General features: G+C 34.7%; 1 protein-coding gene across 1 annotated transcript in view; it reads left to right on the top strand.

The window, feature by feature from the left end:
- The window catches only part of LOC121368400 (putative protein TPRXL), a 20,995-nt gene extending 4,461 nt beyond the window's left edge, over nucleotides 1-16,534 (top strand). Inside the window, exons 3-10 of the mRNA XM_041493106.1 lie at nucleotides 2,012-2,076; nucleotides 3,619-3,717; nucleotides 4,271-4,345; nucleotides 6,179-6,448; nucleotides 9,176-9,274; nucleotides 9,948-10,005; nucleotides 10,881-10,946; nucleotides 15,752-16,534. Of these exons, the coding sequence (XP_041349040.1) occupies nucleotides 2,012-2,076; nucleotides 3,619-3,717; nucleotides 4,271-4,345; nucleotides 6,179-6,448; nucleotides 9,176-9,274; nucleotides 9,948-10,005; nucleotides 10,881-10,946; nucleotides 15,752-15,804 (785 nt within the window). The 3' untranslated portion in view covers nucleotides 15,805-16,534. The remainder of the gene's footprint in view (nucleotides 1-2,011; nucleotides 2,077-3,618; nucleotides 3,718-4,270; nucleotides 4,346-6,178; nucleotides 6,449-9,175; nucleotides 9,275-9,947; nucleotides 10,006-10,880; nucleotides 10,947-15,751) is intronic.

The following is a 16,534-nucleotide window of genomic DNA, read 5'->3' as shown; positions in this document are numbered from 1 at the left end:
ACAGAATCAGACTATTTAATAATATTAAAAAAAGAAACTAATTTCGACATCAACTTTTGAACGAAGGTCTAAAAGTTTAAAGTCCAATCTATAGATTATCAGTGGCCTCGTTAAGGCCGTTAGGGTGCACAGCTTGTAGGGACGAGATGGGTTGCATGCTGTCAAGAAAACCCCTAGATTGACAGTCAATAGACGTTGAAGGTGTGCTGTGCTGAAATACAGATCTTGAAAAGCCGGATCCGTCTGAATGAGAGAGAGAATCAGACTAGGGTATAGTCCAGTCGTCATGGGTTGGTATAGTGGTGTGGACGGCCCCGACTCTGGAGGATACAAGATGGTATCACAATAAAACAAAGTAAAGTCTAGAAAAGAGTAGTACAGGCCGACCCTGCTTCCTATTTCTTCTTAAAGTGGGGCGGTCAATCTTCCAGTGCTGCTAGGACAGGCTCGGACATGTAGAGACTAAATGCAAACAACTGTGGCGTTCTGTAGAATGGCCGTCATACGAGTCATGAAAAAAACAAGTCAACATAGTCAGACAGAGAAATGACGTGGAGACGAGGAATCTCGCTAAAAAGAATCCAACCTGGTGGTGCAGACTGTCGAAACAAGAAGCGTTCAATCAGTTCCAATGGCCGCATACAGGCTTGCAAGCGGGCCCTTATTTTCCTAATTTTCCTTATTTTTTGACAGCAGCCCTAATATTCCTTATTAAAGCTTCAAAATCCTAAAAAGCCCAAATTTTTTGGTGAAAATCCTAAATTTTCAAATTTTCAATTTTTTTGATAAATGCAACATAAAATAAGTGTTGGAATTAATTAAATCTAGCCTTAGTATACTTTCAGGTAATGAATATGTTGAATTAATGTATTTCTCAGAAGTCATCTTGGTGGTTATCAGCATCATATTCAGCATGGATTTGCACCATATCAGATTACTTTAATCTGGTTGTATTGATATGCTGAATATCGCTGTTGATGACCATTGGCATGATCTGCTGAGTTGGTAATTAACTTTTGTATTTATGTTCTCCCTGGAGGTGAGTACAGAATGTTTTTCTTTTATATTGATTATTGAATTTCAGTCCTTATTTTTGTCAAAAAAGTCCTAAAAATAGCCCTTATTTTTTAAAGAATTTTGCCCTAAAAAAAGCCCTTATTTTTCACAAAATCTTGTTTGAAAGCCTGCACATACATCCCAGTAGAAAACTTCACTTAGCTAAAAAAAACAACGAAGTAAAGAATCCCCAAGTCGGGCCGCGAAAGCACGTGCAGTGTGCACAAGCGAAACAAACACGTCTTACCGCGTCGAGCTGCAGACTGGGAATCTATGGCCTTTGAACTTAGGAGATATGAAAAAAAAAATCTAGACTTGTTTTGCAATGCCTGAAGATATTGACATGAAATTTTGTATATAGCTTTATCATGTACTGTTACTGATCAAATTTAACTTTCATGGTGATTTACCCACTTTTTACAGAGGTATGACCCTTGAATTTAGGAGATACGAAAAAAAATTGGGCCCGGTAGGGGACATGTATTGCTTTAGCATTACTCTTAGAATGCTTGTTTAAACCTTGAAATAGATAAACCTCTGTATACTAAAGTTTATTTAATAATTTCAGACTTGACTATGCACTGAGATGATGAAACTAGCAAAGCCAGTAGATCAGTGTTTCTCATTGACAAGGGACTTGAAATACAGAAATGGCGGAGTCAACCCCTGCAATTAAGAAAATGTCCACGGCCAAAAAAAAAACATGCCTAGAATTTTTTTTTTCAAATATAGTCTACAGCAGAAAAGGTGCCATGGAGAATGAAAAACTCCATGGCAAACTCAACAGCAATCTCCATGGTATTGCTGATTGCCATGGGCAATTGCAGGGGTTGTGAGTGTGTTGGTGTATTGGATGTATTGTATTGCATTTTAATGTACTTACCTTTTAAATAATAAGATACTGGTATACTGACAATATCATACATCCCTATTTATTTCACTGAATCTTTTGCAGCTTTCCTTCAAAAGTCACTGGAAAGTACTCTGGCATCAAACATGCTATCAACACAGAAACCAGAGGTAATGAAATACTTGTTTATGCTGACAGACATGGACAAAATCATAATCAACATAATTAATTCTTTTTTGGATGTTCCAAATAATAAATGTGCACTACAAATTCCCAATTTCTTTTTATATGTATTAGTGTAGGAAGAATGTTTGAAGTTGAGTAGCATGTGTGGTGGTGGTGGACATTTTATCTTCCCTTGACAAAGTCAAACAGCAAGATATAGATTCAGCAAAACCCCTCTAAACCAAACACCCTCAGGACCAAGTAAATCGTCCAGTTTTAAGAGGTATCTGGTTTAGAGAGGTTCTTTTTGTACAGATATTTAAATGGAGGCTGCACAAAATGTCTGGTTTTGAGGGAATTCCAGTTTACAGAGGGTCCAGTTTTGAGAGTTTTCACGCTATTACTTTTCCAACCATGGTGATGCTACTGGTGTAAATTTTGCTCCATTATGCTTTCACATTTAGCTCCATGTTACACTAAAAGTCCTAAAGTAATGAAATTTGGTTTACAGTTGAATCTACATGTATGTATGTTCACCTCAATGCATGGTAAAAGAAAAAAAGAAAATTGTTTTGGCATTAAAATACATTTATCTCAGTGTTTTAAAAGGACATACCCTAGTTTTTAAACATTAATGCAGATTTTTGACTATTATAACCATTTTTGATAACTTAAATCATACTTTACTTAGATTTTATTGTTTAGATTATCAATTTCCATACATTCAAAGTTTTTTGGTCATCCTGGTGTTTTTAATATCACAAAATGCATTTCTCATATTTTTAAAAACGCATGGGCGTCTGAGAAGTAACAGTTATGGAGTCGAGTTTTAGTCAGGTTTTTTTAGGGTATTTCACCATTTCAAAGTCACAGACTCATGTTTCATTCAGTTGTAACTTTATCCAAATGTGTTACAGGTTTGTAGATTAACTAAACTTAGTGTTAATTTTCACGGGTTGAAACTAGGGTATGTCCCTTTAAGTTTCACACATAGATTCATTTATCACAAACTTGTTTATAGTTGCATCCATTAATGATTATCTCAATGCATATTTTTTTTTTTTTTTATTAAATTAAAATTTTAAAAATTTATTGCATTTTATTAAAAATATTTTTATTTTATTTTTTAAACAACTAAATCATGAATTTATATTACATGGTGCACATTTTTATTTTATAAAATTATTAAAATAATTTAAGAATGAAAAAATGTTTTAACATGGAGGTGAACATCTAGATGAATATATAACTATGAGTTACACCAACGACGTTAAACTTTATAGTAGATGAAAGAAAGAAAGAAATGTTTTATTTAACGACGCACTTAAAACATTTTATTTATGATTATATGACGTCAGACATATGGTTAAGGGCCACACAGATATTGAGAGAGGAAACCCGCTTTTGCCACTTTATGGGCTACTCTTTTCGATTAGCATTTGATATGCCAGTCGTGGTGTACTGGCTGGAACGAGAAATAGAATATGATGAGACTTGTGATGTCATTTCACATTCTACTAATATTAAATGTTTGTTATTGTTTATAGATGTGTCAAAGTAACCCAGTTTCACCAGCGTCCAGCCATGGAATTACAATGATTAAAAGTCGACTTTCACTTTACTTTTCTGAACATGATACCAGTAAAGTAAGTTTTTTTTGTATTGTTTCTAGAGCTATTCCTCAAGTTACTCTAGAATTTATTGATTACCATTTATATGTAATATATCAAGGTCATGTTGACTGCCTTTATATTCACCCTGGTTGGGGACAGGTCTTATTGTAACAGGGTTTCTGTGAATAAAAATATAAAAAAAAAATTAAAAACATTTTTTTAAAGTTTGTCTCTTTTTTTTAATAAGGCAATTTTAAAAAAAGAAATTTAATTTTCGGTATCTAAACTAAAAATTTGAGTAATAAACCAGTCTGCTGTAAATACATGTATTGTAGAGTTAATTATCTTAATTATAAAGAATTCATGACCACCTTTCTGGGCACTAAGTTTGAAAGTGTTTTCTACGTCACTAAGACCCAATGAACAAAATGAGTGTGGGTGACCGTAAAAGTGAATCTTCAGTAATACAACTTGTCTAACATGCTGGGTTTTTTTTATTAAATTGTGATTGATATACATAACTGCATTTATACTCATCACCTGGTCAGGATTGCTATAGTATATGACACAATAATTGATTTTTCAGAATTGTGAAACTAAATCAGCATTGACACCATCTTCAAGTCAAATGTCCTTTTACCATGAATACACTGCCATTCAAGTAAGTGATAAACGGTTTGTTCTTTCACTGTATGTGAGGGTGGAAATGTAGCCAGGTATCGAAATAAGTCGAGGACGGTCATTCGGGTCACCGGGAGATTACCACATGTAAGAAAAGTCGAGAATGGTGTTTCATTCTTGAAAAACATTTCAATGTAACAGTAGTTTCGTTTCCAAACGTAAACCAGGCAATGCATTCCGGACTTCCACGTTTCATTTTCTTGTAAGGAATTGCATCTATATTCGCGCACACTTGTGCAATTCCAAGCAATTATAATCATTCCGCATTTAAGCAGCGTACACTAGATGAATTTACTTCCGCTTTTCATTTTCTGGTACAAAACTGCTCTGGTATTCGTGCGCACTTGTGCAATTGCAAGCAATGTCGGCAATCCACATTTAAGCAGCGTCCACTAGATAAATTTACTTCCGGATTTCGTTTCTCGTACCGATGTTCGCGCGCATCGATACAATTTCAGAATGTCCATGTTAAAAGTAGTAGTAACAGGAATTCAATTCTAACTTTCATATAGTTGTGGTAACCTATAGGTTACCAGGCTATATTTTGTGGTAACCTGTAAATGGGTTAGCAGACACAGTGCTTATTTCGATGCCTGTGTAGCTCGGTGGTAGAGTGCAAGAGGTCGTAGGATCAACTGCTCTAAATAGAAAATGAAATGTTATACATTGAACGTTGTGTGTAGTTGTGGTATACTCGTACCCATCCCAAACAACATAGCACCAAATATTGACAATTTATCACAGATTAAACTTTTTTCTTTTTTTTAAAGTAGATACATGTACTTGAAAGGTTATCACAGATACTTGTATAACTAATTTTAAAATTGTAAAGATATACCGGAGAACAATGACAGAAAAAAAATAAAAAAATTGTCACCTGTCCACCAAACAAATGCATCTACTTGTCTGCCAATATTTATTACATATTCAAATAAATGGTTTGTTTCATTCAAGTACAATGACGATGTTTTTGATTGCTCAAAATGAAACTGCATTAAACATTTTACCTGTCTATTGGATAATCACTGAGGTATAATTTGCTTGTCTGAGCAGATTTTCACTTATTGGGACAAATGGGCAAGTGCTTATTTCGAACACTAAAGAATGTATGCGGTATTAATTCAGTACTCTCATGGCAAACGATGGCAGTGTTGCCACCTCTGAACCAGTGCCAGGAACAGCACATGTGGGGTATATTAGGGACGATAACACACACTTGCCGCACCTTCAGTTTGACATATACAGAAAATACATCGTATCTTACCGTAATTTTACTTTCTGACCATATTTTGTAAATAGAAAGAAAAAAATTCAATTATACTGTTGGATACAAACACGGTTAGATACTAAGGTAATGTCCGAATCAATATATAGCAATTCTGACATTCTCAAAACTAAAGCGCTATGCACCAATTTTATTGTTATTGCAAGGAGATGCAAAGTGATGTCATTTGAATACTGATATCCTTCAAATTACAAACAGTATTATTATTATTATGCTGTGTCACAATGAACAAAAAATTGTCTGCTTACATTCACCCCTGTTAAAATAGTTCAGAGTTCCATATTGAGCAAATAATGTTTTTATTTTTGACGAATGTAGATAAAATATTAAGTTTAAGTTTAAAAAGATGAAAGAAAAAAAGTACCATTTGTCAAGTACTACATATAACAAATTTACCATAAGAAAAGTTATATTTACTGTGTACAATGCCAAAATGATACAGCAGGTGTCTCTTTGTTTACCTTAGTAATGATGCGAATCTGTAAATACAAAATCTCACATGAATTCATGTTTGTATTTTTAAATAAGTGTGGCAGTTACCCAGTGTCTCCCGTATCTTCATCAAGCCGAGGAATTATTAACCCAGTGTCTCCAGCATCTTCATCCAACCAAAGATGCAGTTACCCAGTGTCACCTGTATCTTTGACCAATCAAAGATGCAGTTACCCAGTGTCTCCTGTGTCTTCAACCAACCAAAGATGCAGTTACTCAGTGTCTCCAGTATCTTCAAGCAGCCAAGAACTTTTATCGTTAACAAGCCAACATGCTTCGACCTCTTCCGAAAGTGATTGCATTTCAGTAAGTTGTTTTTTCTTGGCCATCATGAAACTAAAAGTGATTTCTAATATCAAAAGATTTTTTTCTGTAAAGCTTGACTTTGAAATGTATTTGATTAACAACCCGTGTACTTTATACAAAACTATTGGGTCCAATACTTTGTTAAAATTTAAGCCGTCTGTATATGTGTACAGGCTCCCATTTTTGTAGGGAGGCAAGCTGGCTTTTCTCTGAATTAAACGAAAATGCCCGAATCTGGATAACAAACTACATAGGGTTGCAAAACAAATCACTATGCATTTTTACATGGATTACAACTAATTTTAAGAGTAGAATAATTGAAATACATGGTACAAAAGGTCTCAGGTATTTGAGGTTTTACTTCAGCACTAGGGAGCAGTTGATATTAATAATAAAAAAATATTTTAAAGTGAATTTACCGTATATCTTCGCCTGTAAGTCGATCTCGGCTATAAGTCGAGTCCCTAATTTCAAGCCCTGAAAAGTTTTATTTTTTATTGACCCGTTTATAAGTTGACCCATGAAAAACAACGTATAAATATTGAAGTATTTCTTATTTTCATCACATGAGAACAATAATGTACAATATCTGAACAAAAGAAAATTATTTTACAAACTTTGTTTTTCACATTTTGTACATCGCAATAATATTCCAATCAAACTACATAGCATCAAAACGAAATATTCCCTTAGTAGAGAGTAAAAGCTGTTTGACTGTTACTGTATGACTGTACAGCATGGGGCAACGGGCAACTCTATTAACGTGCCCCTATCCACAAGGGTTCAGGCACGCCCGCCCCGGATCTAGCCTCTGACTTCGCCAGTGACCACCTTCGGGGCGGGAGGGAGGGGGGGGGGGGGGGAGAAGGAGGAAATGTAGGGGATAATTTAGAATTGTGGTAAGACCACATAAAAAAGAATGAAGAAAAAAAAAAAAATTGGGAGCTACCTTTACCTTATATCTTATATTATAGATTAATAGTAATTGCACCAATTAAACTATATCATACTATTCTTTTAATATATCAATTAGTAGGTGCATAATAAAATTATTTTTCAATCGGGCTGATCAAAATAAACCTATTATACAAAACAATTAATACATTAATTTAATTTAAATTAATAAAATCAACTTAAGCCCTAGAGGATTAAGGATTCGCAAAGGGGGGAGCCTCGCGCCCCAGTCGATCCGGTGCTCCAACAAGCTGGTGGCCCATTCCGGTTAGTCTGGATTTCCACGGGGGGGGGGGGGGGTGTTCCGGAGTGGGGAGGAGGCCTCCTACCAGGCATCCCTACCGTCCCAAACCGCCAACGCCCTAACGCACCCAAAGAGCACCCTATCACGGCGTCTCCCCCCCCACCCCCCAAGTTATCCATATAACACAGGTGGGCCGTATTTAGAATGATGTGAAATGATTTATGATTATGATTATGAAGAAGCCCGCGAGCCGCCGTCCGGAGTGGTGGTAAAACGTATAAGTTGTTGTTGATGTTGATGTTGAAGTTATGGATTGATCCGGTTATTGGGAGGTGTCCTTGCTGTTTTCCTCAAGCATTCGTGAGCCCAACACCTGGGGGGGTGCGTCACCTACACGGATGACAAACGACATTGCTATATAAACCTCAGTATCACCCATGAAACCACTCAATCGTTTAGTAGGTGATGCCGCTGTACAGCATGGTTTTGTGCAAAGACAACAACTTTATTTATAAACACTGACAACAGATCACTTCGATAAAACTGAAAGTATCACGTTTTGCCGCCATATTAATACATGTAAGGAGAATAACTCTGGAAAGTACACTGGTTTTTGTACCAAATGATGTATGTCCCTATTGCTCTAGTGAACTGCAGAGATCAGTCTATTTTAAGGGAAAGCTCAGTAATATTCATGAAGTTAATCACCGACAAAACATTGTTTGAACAACCATTAATGCCAGTGACCAGATTTCAAAATAAACTCAGGCAACAGGTAGTTAGTATTGTTTACATTTTTGCTATTAGTGATGACTGTTATTTTAACTAAGTGGACTGTTGTCTTGGCATGTGAGTGAGATCGCACGCCTTTTCAAATAACCAAAACCAATAACCAAAACCGTTATAATGGCAAAAAAAATAGGTTATAAAAAAAAAAATGTGTCAAATTAACATATTTGAGTATAAATACAGGGCATATTTCAACAATAAAACTTGTAAAATAATCCCCAAAACGGTAATATTTTTGGGTGAAATTTTTTTACCCTCTTATAAGTCGACCCCCCAAGTTATAAAATAATTTTTGGGTGAAAAAAATTTGACTTATAGGCAAAGATATATGGTAGTATCAGAAACATACACATGTACTCTATTATCAATATATATTAAAGCCGTGCACAATTTTCTGAATTTTTAATGAGACTAGTGTTTTAAAAACATATTCCCCTTTTAAAAACAATGACAACAATGAATACCTTTGTTTAACCTGTTGTTATCTTTGTGCTGCAGGGGTGGATTATGGGGGGTTTCCCAGTTGCATGGAACAAACCCCCCCCCCCCCCCCCCCCCCCGCAGATAAAAAAAACCCAACCCCACCACGTAGATCTAAATTGATGTCCACGTAAAATTTATAATTTCAGATTATAAACATTTAGATTTTGTTTCGGACCCCCACCCCTTACCTAAAGCATAATCCGCCCCTGCACTGCCATTTTGCATGTTATTTTGATTGATGTCTGTTTTGTTTTTAGAAGTGTAGCAGTAACCTACTATCTCCTACATCTAGCGTACCTCTTATTCCCTCATCAGACTGTCTAAGTTCTGACTTTGATGAAAATGGTGATGGTGCAGTAAGTTGTTGATTTGTTTTGTTTTTGTAAAAAATTGGAAAGGAATATTTTGTTTCATATCAGCAATGGATCTTTTTTATGCACTTTCCCACAGTGTGGAGAAAACATTTCTGAAACATACCTCACCAATAGCAGACATGACCTTGTTAAATGCATAAATTCATTAGGTGCACTTCGAACTTTGACCTGGTAATATGCTATTTGGTATACTGCACCTTTAAAGCAGCTGAGGTCAGTGCTACTGATTAGCAACAAACAGTTTTTCTTAATGTAAATCGTAAAACATTAATAATCTAAAAAAATTGTGAAATTGAAATAAGTGACATTACTGACATAAAACTTTAGCGAAAAAATTTAAAAGAAAAGAAAAAAGAAGCTTTAAATGACAGCTTTAAATAAGGAACAAAAAACTAACAGATATTAATTAAACCTAAAACTGATCAGATAACCATGAAGTTACTTTTCAATCATGCCTTTCTTATTTTGCCAGAAAACATATATGTATAAATATGTTACGCATGCATAAACCTATAGACCAGATAAGAATGGACTAAATTTATTTTTACTGAATATGATAATTTTGTTTATTCAACTGACTTTTTATTGCTGAATACCTCCAAAAAACAATGATTTGCAACCCAAAACATGATTTTAATTGTTGGATTTTTTTCAGGATACAGATTTGGAGGAGAAAGAAGTGCACATTGTGGTTCCTAATTGTAATAATAAAGGTGAGCTAAAGCTTTCTCAGTTTGACCCGAAAGGAAAGGAATATTTTTTTAAACGTTAACTTTGTAATAAAGTTATGAACTATGAGCTTTACATTTTAAATCTGTTTGATTGTATACTTTATAATAAAGTTATGAACTTTGAGCTGTATAGTTTAAATCTGTTTTACTGTATACTTTATAATAAAGTTGATGAACTTTCAGCTGTACAGTTTAAATCTGTTTTACTGTATACTTTGTATTCCCAATAACGAGTAATATGTGTTATTCCTAACTTTGCTTTCGCGTAAGCGCAGCAAAGTGCCATACAAAACATCTAAGCTAAACGTTCCAAATTTTATCCGAAAACAAGAATGGCTCATATGTGACGTCATTTTAATTTGTTCAGCACATACAGGCCTGGAATTTGGCAAATAACAGGGCAAGGTCTTTTGGCCTAGACCGATGAAGATTTTTAAAGGGCATTACGGCCAGACGGCAAGGCAATAAGTGGATATATTAACACTTGTTGAAGTTTTCCTTATTGCCTTGCTTTCTGGCCATAATGCCCCCTCCGCTCCCCAAATCTCCATCAGTCAAAAAAGCCTTGCCCTCTTATTTGCCAAATTTGAGGCCTGATAATCAGTTGTCTTTTGTGCAAATAGTCCATGGACTATCAACTGGGATGGGCTATCTGACAAGCTTTTTTCTAATTTTAATTATAGCTAGTAACTAAATTGCAGGCTATCTGGTATCGTGGGAAAAACAAAGGAAATTACAGTATCTCTCTTTAATACCGGTTTTGAATTTTGTAATGGCAGTCACCATAAATGTGTTTTGATGTATGCTAGTTTTGGGTAAGATATACATTTTGCATTGTTATCATTTGTGATTTGCAGGGAATGAACAGAAAAAATCATTCAAATCATGGTTGTTAAAATTGATGAACAAAAAGAAGAAATACGGTACGTTTGTATTTACATATATGTTATCACTAGAAACCCACTGGAGACCATTTTGAGTTGGGGCATAACTATGCTGTATTTGACCATTTGGGGACATTGATGCTGGTTTTATAGTCGCAAATTGGGTTTTACTGGTGACGCAGAGGGGGGATGGTAAAAGGGATATTTGTGACTATAAACCATCATTAATGTGTGAAAAAAGGTCAAATAGTTATCCCCATTCTAATTCATTAAAATGCATTTCTTTTTAAAAATTATCTCAGAAAAAAATAAATTGGAATGAACACACCATTAACAAAAACCTGGTCACTACTATCGTGTTTCATGTCATCTGCCTTATAAAATAATTTGAGTGCAAGCAGATTAAAAAATATGTTTTTACATGTAATAAACTGTTGCTCCTAATTTTTTATTTTATTATTGTTTTATTAACGACAATACCAACCATTATTACTGATTTCACTTATTCCGAGCACTCATCACGACAACTAGTGCTCGATAATAAAGATTCATAATTCGGCAGATATACCTATGTGATATTTTCTTTTTCCCACATGTGTGAAATATCTTTTGATAGGTCATGACCTCTGATCAGCTGATCAACTGCACTACAGCATGACTGCATATAAGCTTATATAAAAAATATGCACATGTTTTTTTCAATTCATTTAAGAATTGACCGCAATTATTTTTTGGTTCATGCAAGTATGAACCGAAAAAACTATGTGTACACTGTATGTCTCTGCGTAGATGGTCATACAAAAGTGTGCACATAATTTTTTCGGTTCATACTTGCATGAACCAAAAAATAAATGTGGTCAAATCTTATAATTAAATTTATATTCATACTTTAACAATACATAACTGAATTTATTTTGTTTAGCTTTAAATATGACTGCAGTATTGTTGTGTAAACTTCATTGATACTTATGTCGCGTAAAAATGCAAACGTTCATTCACTATTATTTGAATCAGGTGATTTTTTTGTAAACAACGTCATTTGGTAAAGGACGTAATTTTGATAAGCGACGCCATTTCATCTAGTTGCTGTGCATTTGTACAGATCATTTCGTTATATTGGAAGGAATTGTCCTATTCGTGTTTAGTTTATATTTTATGAAAGTAATGAAGGGAACATGTCAAACATTTATTTTGTCAGTGGAACCGTTTAATTTTCGTCAACAGCTGTAGAACATCGCTTACAAGTAAGTTACAGGTGTGAAGTTTCCTACATGATTTCTTTGGCCACTGACCGAGTCTCATGTCATGATTAGCGAAGAGTTGTGTTTGTTTTGTTTTTTAAATCAATGCATATAGATCTACACATCTACTCTACTATAGCATTTTCCATCAATTTATCATATACATTTTTTTTATTGCTTTTTTAGCTTTCACATGTTTTTTCTTCAAAATATCTAAATATGATTGCCTGAATAATCCGGCTGGTTGCACAAAAGTAGTGCGAGTCAGTGTTTGGGGGGGGGGGGGGGGGGGGGGGGGGGGGGGGGGGGGGGGGTAGTAGGCGTGGCTTAAATTTTTTCAGTTCATCGAGATATGAATGAAAAAAAGTAAGCACCTCTGGACCAATAACCGTAAAGTGTATAGACACAAAGAAAATTTAATTATACTTTTATAATCAGAAATATACTTGCTATCAATTCTTATAATTAATGCTAGCCACACAAGGTAACAAAATACATAATTAAATTTTTATTTTTTTTAGCCTTGAATATGTTTATGGTACAGTCAAATCCGCTTATTTGGATGTGCCTCGTACAACAAAAATATATTCAAATAAGTGGCATATTCAATAAACCGAAGGTACAGTTTCGACATACGATATACCCAATTAAGACCTCTTGTTGATTTATGCAAACTCTAATTACGATTCTCCCAATTTGGGCCTCATGACATGTGGAATTTTCGTCAAAAATCGGTAAGTATTTTGTGTTAATAAAATACTGATTCCAAGTTCCATATTGTGACTCTGTTGTCATTATCAAGTTTGTCTATAAACTTGATAAATACAAGAGGCAACAGTTAATGCTGTTTGTACCCTAGAAGTAAAAGTGACTAAACATCTAATGACCCAGATAAAACCACCAGAAGCTCAATTAGACTGGCCACAGTCAAATAATTAAAAGGCCGTTATTAACTTCTTGATAATTAAACGGCCGTTATTAACTTCTTTGTACATTTGTAAATCAAGTGCAACAAGACCCCACCCCCACCACCCAATATAATCTTGAATAAGTAGTCATTTCCATGTTCTGTATTTTACCAGGACGTCTATCTGACTATTATCTGTGTGCATTTGTAACCGATTTGACAGGTAAACTAGACTGGCCAAAGTCAAATAAGTGAAAGGCCGTTATTCAATGTAACAGAAGGTAAAACACAAACACAAACGCTAATATTGGGCCCAATATTGGAATGTCTTTTTGTCTGGCGACGGAAAACCATTCTGACAAGGCCTTCTCCACATTGGCTGCTTTTCCCGTTCTCTGTCTTTTTCGTTCTGGGTTAGCATTGGCGAGATACTGGGCATATATCTCGTCGTATTTCTGAGCCAAAGATAAATCGTTTCGTTTCCGTTTATTTGCCATGTTGACATTGTGAGAAGAAAAAAAAGTTCTTGTCAATATTTATAGCCAAAAGATGATTAATCCAACTTGCTAAGAAAATCTACAACTTACCTTTTGTCGGCATTTAACAATTTAAACAGTAAACACCATAATCGGTCACCCCAAATGGGGCCTCACATTGTGAGCTCCAGAGGAAAAATCACGTGATCAAAAGATCCCGCTAAAAATAACACTAGTAGGAAACGGCTTTTGTTTGTTACTGTCACCGACAATTCATAGAGAAAAATATCTGACAAGTGTTTATTTATGGATTAAACATACACTGCTTCAAAAGTGGCCGACATGAGATTAAGGGATGCCTGCTTACGAAACGCACGTGGCCGCCAACAAGGTGGGAATGACCGACTTTGATCCTTGATTGTCCTGCATTGTCTCGGCCATTGGGTCACATTTGAGATGAATCTCAGAGTTCATGGATTAATTACGATGTAATTAGGAAATGTATTGATTAATAACGAGTCATCCAAAATAATTTAAGAAACAAGAAAACAAGTTTGTTGTAAGTCTTTTTTTTTTTTAACAATGAAATAAAATAAAATTAAAAGTATTCATTTCTGCATGTACGATAGTATGGTATTACGTACGATCATAAATTTTACAAAAACACATCAAGTAACACAAACTTTCCTATGTTTTACGTGCAAATTGCCATTCGGCAAGGATAATTTTATATTCAAATATCCGAAAACACGTTAAAAAACACATCCAATTAACCGTTGGATTTTGTATTGTCATAATGGCAAATGGTTCCGTGCAGGACAAACATATTCAAATATCCGAATATACAATAATCCGACATCCAATTAAGTGGATTTGACTGTATTGGTTGTGTAAACTTAATTGAGAGTGTGTGGCGTAGGAACGCAAACTTTCATTGATAAATAGCCATATCAGGTGACCTGCACATGATATAATTTTGCTTTCATTAAGTGATATCATCTTACCCAGTCTTAGGTGTGTTTATTCTTGTCTCATTTAATTATGTTGTAAGTAATTCTGTCCGATTTTTGTTCATCGATGTTTGGTGTAATAAATAGAAAAACGTTACTTGTTCCTGAAAGAGGCCATTTATAGTACATTTTTGTGTTTTTGATCGTTCATCACTCGCTTTCATGAAAATTTGTTTAGTATTCTCTATGAATATACAGACACCAATATTCTAAACAATGTTTATTTTGTTTAACGACACCACAAGAGCACATTGCAGGGGTGCAGAAATTACTCGCTCGCTCACCCACTCGCCAAATGAGAGTTAAAATACTGACAGACGGGTTAAAAAATGCAACTACCAATCTCACGGGCGATCTGTCTTTTTGATTTTGTTTGATACACTTGTTCATCACTTACCAGGTGTTCTTAATAATGTTTTGTCAATATATCTATATACAGTTATATCATTTGAAGTGAAGACACTGTATATTATAATATTAATAATATATTATTCTATACACTGGCGGACTAGTAGAAATTATTGTGGGCTAGTAAATTTTAGTTGGTTCTGTCCGGCGGGCTAATGAAATATATTCCATTTCTACACCCCTGCATTGATTAATTAATCATTGACGATTGGATGTTACGTCAATCGCTTTCGCAGAAATATTTTTAGTATTCTCTATGAATATACAGACACCAATATTATAAACAATGTTTGTTTTGTTTAATAACACCACTAGAGCACATTGATTAATTCATCATCGGCTATTGGATGTCAAACATTTGATCATTGTGACACATAGTCATCACAGGAAACTCACTACATTTTTACAAGGGATCTCTTATATGTACCATTTCACAGACAGGAAAGCACATACCACGGCCTTTGACCAGTTGTGGTGCACTGGTTGGAACAAGAAAAACCCCAGTTAGTTGAATGGATCTACCGAGGTGATTCGATCCTGTGATACTCTAAACAAGAAATTGTATTATTTAATTTTAGGTGTGATTCGATCCTGTGATACTCTAAACAAGAAATTGTATTATTTAATTTTAGGCGTTGGATTTTTTATATCTTAAGTTTTAACTTTCAAGGAAGAAACTGAAAATTCTTAACTGGAGAAGCTAGTGTTATCTAAACTATATCACAGAAGTGAAATCATAAAAAGCTTATACCACACCATACTAAACAACATTCAAATACTGAATTTTTATATCTAATTTCAGCTCTCGACGACAAAAACAGTATGCACATCCCAGCATTGGTGAAGCTATTATAGGTGTTCAACCATTAATAAATAAGAAAGGAAGACATTTAGTGTGTAACCAAATTCTGTGATATTTACAGTATAAGTGAACATTTTAAATCAGTAAATTATAATATGGAATTGTTTAGAGCATTCCCATATTGGTACACACTGTTAAGTTATCGTGCAAGCAGTGATATGTTCTGTGCATAAAATATTCTGACAGCAATGTTAATTTAATTGTAGCCAGAAATACAGGGTCCTGATTTGTTTAGTTTGGATATTAGGATTAGGGTTAAGATTAGGGTTAGAGGATTAAGATTTAGGTTAAGGTTTAGGTTTGGGTGTGACGGTTCATGCAAAAATGATCATTTAGCTTATCCTCCGGTATGTAATGAACATTGGGCTTAGGGTTATGGTTTTGGTTAGAGTATTAAGGTTAAGATTTAGGTTTTGGTGGGACGGTTCATGCAAAAATTACCACTTAGCTGATCCTCCAGTATGTAATGAACATTAGGATTAGGGATTAAGGTTAGAGGATTAGGATTAAGTTAAGGTTAAGATTTAGTTTAGATTATTTAATAGTCTGCAGAACCTTACCCGGCAGTACATTAAGATTAGGGTTAAGATTAGGGTTAGTAAAGTTAAAGTTTGTTTTATTTAACGACGCCACTAGAGCACATTGATTTTTGTATCTTATCATCGGCTATTGGACGTCAAACATATGGTCATTCTGACACTGTTTTTAGAGGAAACCCGCTGT

Source organism: Gigantopelta aegis, chromosome 3 (assembly GCF_016097555.1).
Source record: "Gigantopelta aegis isolate Gae_Host chromosome 3, Gae_host_genome, whole genome shotgun sequence".
Lineage (NCBI taxonomy): Eukaryota > Metazoa > Mollusca > Gastropoda > Neomphalida > Peltospiridae > Gigantopelta > Gigantopelta aegis.
This window is presented reverse-complemented; position numbering and strand designations above follow the sequence as displayed.